This window comes from Trichechus manatus, unplaced genomic scaffold, assembly GCF_000243295.1.
Source record: "Trichechus manatus latirostris isolate Lorelei unplaced genomic scaffold, TriManLat1.0 scaffold00092, whole genome shotgun sequence".
In the NCBI taxonomy this organism is placed as follows: domain Eukaryota; kingdom Metazoa; phylum Chordata; class Mammalia; order Sirenia; family Trichechidae; genus Trichechus; species Trichechus manatus.
Window position 1 is genome coordinate 4467156 of NW_004444028.1, and position 3961 is coordinate 4471116.

Consider the following 3961-nt stretch of genomic DNA (forward strand, 5'->3'; position numbering starts at 1 on the left):
GTGAGTGTGGCTGTAGGAGGGCAACGTGAGGATCCTTGTGTTGTTGGAAATGCTCTGTATCTTAACTGTATCAATATCCTGGTTGTGATACTCTATGATAGTTTTGCAAAGGTTACATGGGATGTTTGTAATATTTTTCACAACTGCATGGGAAGCTATAGATACCGCAAAGTAAAAAATTTAATTAAGAAAGTAAAAATAAAAAATACAGCTTCATGGGGGCAACACGCTCAAAGTTGATTGAATAGGTCCGAGTGGCTCCTGAGAATGTATTTTTAAGTTCCTGAGGTGATAATGCTTTTTAGCCTGGTAGACCCAGATGTATTACATCACTTTTTTTTTGCCTCTCCTATATGTTTATGGAGCCCTGGTGGCACAGTGGTTAAGAGCTTGGCAGCTAACCAAAAGGTCGGCAGTTTGAATCCACCAGCCACTCCTTAGAAACCTTATCGGATAGTTCTACTCCGTCCCATAGGGTCACTGTGAGTCGGAATTGACTCCGCAGCAACAGGTTTGGTGTTTTGGGTTTATATGTGTATGGGAAAGGGTATATGAGGGTAATCATGAACTTCAAATAGTGAGGTTCAAACCATACCCATCCTCATATAAGAATTACTTATAAACATCTGTCAGACCAGAAATTGTTTGTTTTTAGTCAAACAACCCTTTGAGAATTTGGCGAAAATCCAAGGCCCTCACCACAAAATGCACATACTCCAAAAAAATTGCATATAATTTCAGGGGTTTCACTTATATCGTAAACTTTCTTGATAGGCCTGTGAACCCTAGCTTAAACCAGCCCCTATGCCCTAACTAACTTTCCTTCTTCCATCTATTCATTTGCTTATTCAGAGTAGTAAAGGTTTTTTTTTTTTCTTTTTTTCTCTAAACTTCTGAAATAATGTACTTTAAAAAACTATGTACTTCATCCTTTCCCCTTCATCAGTTTTGGGAGAGAATTTTTATGGCCATAGATTCTACACAGCTTTCTGGGAAGATAATTGATTCAGTTTAATTAATTTTAGGAATTCCTATATCTGGGTATCAGAGACATATGTATCAAATGCACACAATCTTCCTAAAAATTTTTTTTTAGTGTCAGCAAACTGCTGTGAATTTAGTCTACTATATCTACTTAGTTGTAGACTAGTAATTGTGGTTTCAGGACATGTGGTAATAATTTATTTCCTTCTTGGACAGCTTTCCGTGGACACCCTGCAGTTTTTGCTCTTCTTATACACGCAGCAGTTAAACAAGGTCTCGCTGAGGACGTCTTTGATTGGGGAGGAGTGGCCTAGTCCCAGAAACCGATGTCAGTCTCCTCACGTGACTGAAAAACCCACTTGTCATGATAAGGTACTGCTGGAATCTTCTTCTCTGAAAGGGACACTTTGTAAGGAAGGTGGTTCATCTTCATCAAAATTTATCTTGATTTGATGACTTTTTTTTTTTTCAATTATAAAGCAAAATCAATGTGTGTAATCTTAATCAGTGGTTTAAGTTCCTTCACTAACACAAAAATCACATGATTTTTGGGCATATCCCTCTTGCTAGCATTCCCATCTTTTCCAAATGTTAATGAATTTGAATCTGCTTATTTAACAAGATAAACAAGAGGATGTGGTGTTTGCAAAATCTGTTGAAATCTGCTGAAGAAAGTTTCCATGAAAATACTTTCTCGTATTGCCTCATCATGCTTAAGTAATTATATATAACGTGAGAACCTAGCAGCTAAATTTAACTGCTTCACATTGTGAGTTTTGGAAAATGTCTTGTTGTTTCTTTCCTTCGCTTTTTATAAAGAAAATATTTTACCTGTTTTTGTGAAAGTTATTTTGAAAAAATTTAAGTAAAACATAGCTCTCAGTATTACTGTGCAGGCTTTTTAAAAATGTTTAGAGGCTTAACAAAAAAAATCCTCTTCATTATTTTGCACTTTTATAACCTCCTTTTTAATAAATCTGCCCACCCATACATTTCATAGCTACACCCTCCAGGTTCTGCTTCTGAGTCTTCCTTCTCACACTTCTTCCCGCATCCCTCTCCTTCTGGCCCTTACCTGCCACTCTTCCCTCAGGTTCTGCCAGGGGTGTTCTTTGCTTCTCACCTGATGTACACATTCAGCGTAATTCTGTCTACTCCCGTGACTTCATAGAGCTCAGTGACTCCTGAGTTTGTCTCCATCCTAGAGTTCTTGCCTCATATTTACCTCTTCACATAAATGCCCTGTCGGTACCTTAAACTCAGCATGTCCAAGTCCAGATTGCCAGCTCTCTCCACAGGTAGTTCCTGCTGAAGGGGTACTGTCAAGAGATTGTATTTTGACAGAAGGTTGCTTCCTGCAGTCAGATCTGGCTTCACCACCTAACAGTCATGTGATTTTAGGCAAGTCGGTTACCTTCTCTGGGCCTTGTTCCTCTCTAAATGAGGGCAGTAGCGCCTATTTCTGAATGGCTGTGAAATTCAGTAACATATTAGCATAGGGCTTGGTGCACGGAAGTGATGACTGGTTTTTGCTGTATCATGACCCCTCCCAACAGCTGATTAGAACTGGGATGGAACTAGTCTAAAGCAGCCCATTCCTTGGTGTGCATTTGCAATTAGTCTGATTTGAAATGATGACCTGGGACAATCAGTCCCCCCAGGGACTAAAGAAATTACCAGTTGGTGATGGGTGCTTGAACTGAAAGCTCATGTAGCGTTGGGACCAAAATTGCCACTGTGTATCATAAGTGAGGAGCCCTGGTGGTGCAGTGGTTAAGAGCTGGGCTGCTAAACAAGGTCGGCAGTTCAAATCCACCAGCTGCTTCTTGGAAACCCTATGGGGCAGTTCTGCTCTGTCCTGTTGGGTCGCCATCAGTCGGAATCGACTCGATGGCAGTGGTTAATCATAAGTGACCTGGGGTTATGAGGGATTAGAAACTCTGAGAGAACCAGCCAAACACAGGATGCTTGTCATTCGAGAAGAAGAAGAGAATTGCAGAGACATGCAGAGCGACACTGACCCCTGAGAGAACCAGGCTCAGATGCTTTCCCAGGTCTCATGAGGCCCGCCTGTACTTCAGTTTGGGAGACTACTGTGTATCCCTACAAGTAAACCCTCCTTTCACTTGAGTTAACTTGTACTCTTTATGCCAGTGAAATTACACCAGCCACCGTCTCTCATCACCTGTACCCAGTTAGTTGTCAAGTCTTACTGATTCTGTCTCCAAAATAACTCTTCACCTTGTCCCTTTTCTTCCCCTTATGCAGATCCTGGTCACTTGTTTTTTGCCTTGATTTTTGTAATTAGGCCTTAGCTGGTCACCCTGCTTTTAGTCTACAATCTACCTACCGCACTGGACTTTCTAAAAAGCCAGAAAAAAACCCAAATCCACTGCTGTCAAGTTGATTCTGATTCATAGTGACCCTATAGGACAGTAGAACAGCCCCATAGGGTTCCCAAGGCTATAGTCTTCCCACATCTTTAATTAATTTTAGGAATTAATTATAAACTGCCACATCTTTCTCCTGATCTGATTATGTCCATCACCTGTTTAAACTCTGTCAGCGAATCCTCACTGTCATTGTTGTTTTCAAGCTGTACCCTGTGGACCTTCCTTAGGGCCTGCTAGGAGGGAGGGGGATGCAGCCAGAGGGAGGAAGAGCAGGTGAGCTGTGGACCACTCTGGCTTGACCAGTTTTCTTTGGCATCCAAATGAGAGTTTATTTAACAGGAAAAAAAAAAAAGTATACTATTTAAAAATAGTTTGAAAATCCCTGGCACGCACAAAATAAAGTGTTTTTGTTTTAGTATTTCATACAAGGCCTGTCGTGATTGGTTCCTGCCTGCCATTTTAACTTGAGCTGCCACTTCTCACCATGCTTCCTGCCAGTTGCCATTGACTTGACTCTGATTCATGATGAACCCATGTGTCAGAGGAGAACAATCCTCCATAGGGTTTTCAGTGGCTGATTTTTT

General features: G+C 41.0%; 1 protein-coding gene across 3 annotated transcripts in view; it reads left to right on the plus strand.

The window, feature by feature from the left end:
- TBCCD1 (TBCC domain containing 1) overlaps nucleotides 1-3961 on the plus strand; it is a 25572-nt gene that overhangs the window by 7712 nt on the left and 13899 nt on the right. For all 3 annotated transcript variants that reach the window (XM_004382253.2, XM_023736789.1, XM_023736788.1), the window contains one exon: nucleotides 1201-1356. In XM_004382253.2, coding sequence (XP_004382310.1) covers nucleotides 1201-1356 — 156 coding nt within the window. The remainder of the gene's footprint in view (nucleotides 1-1200; nucleotides 1357-3961) is intronic.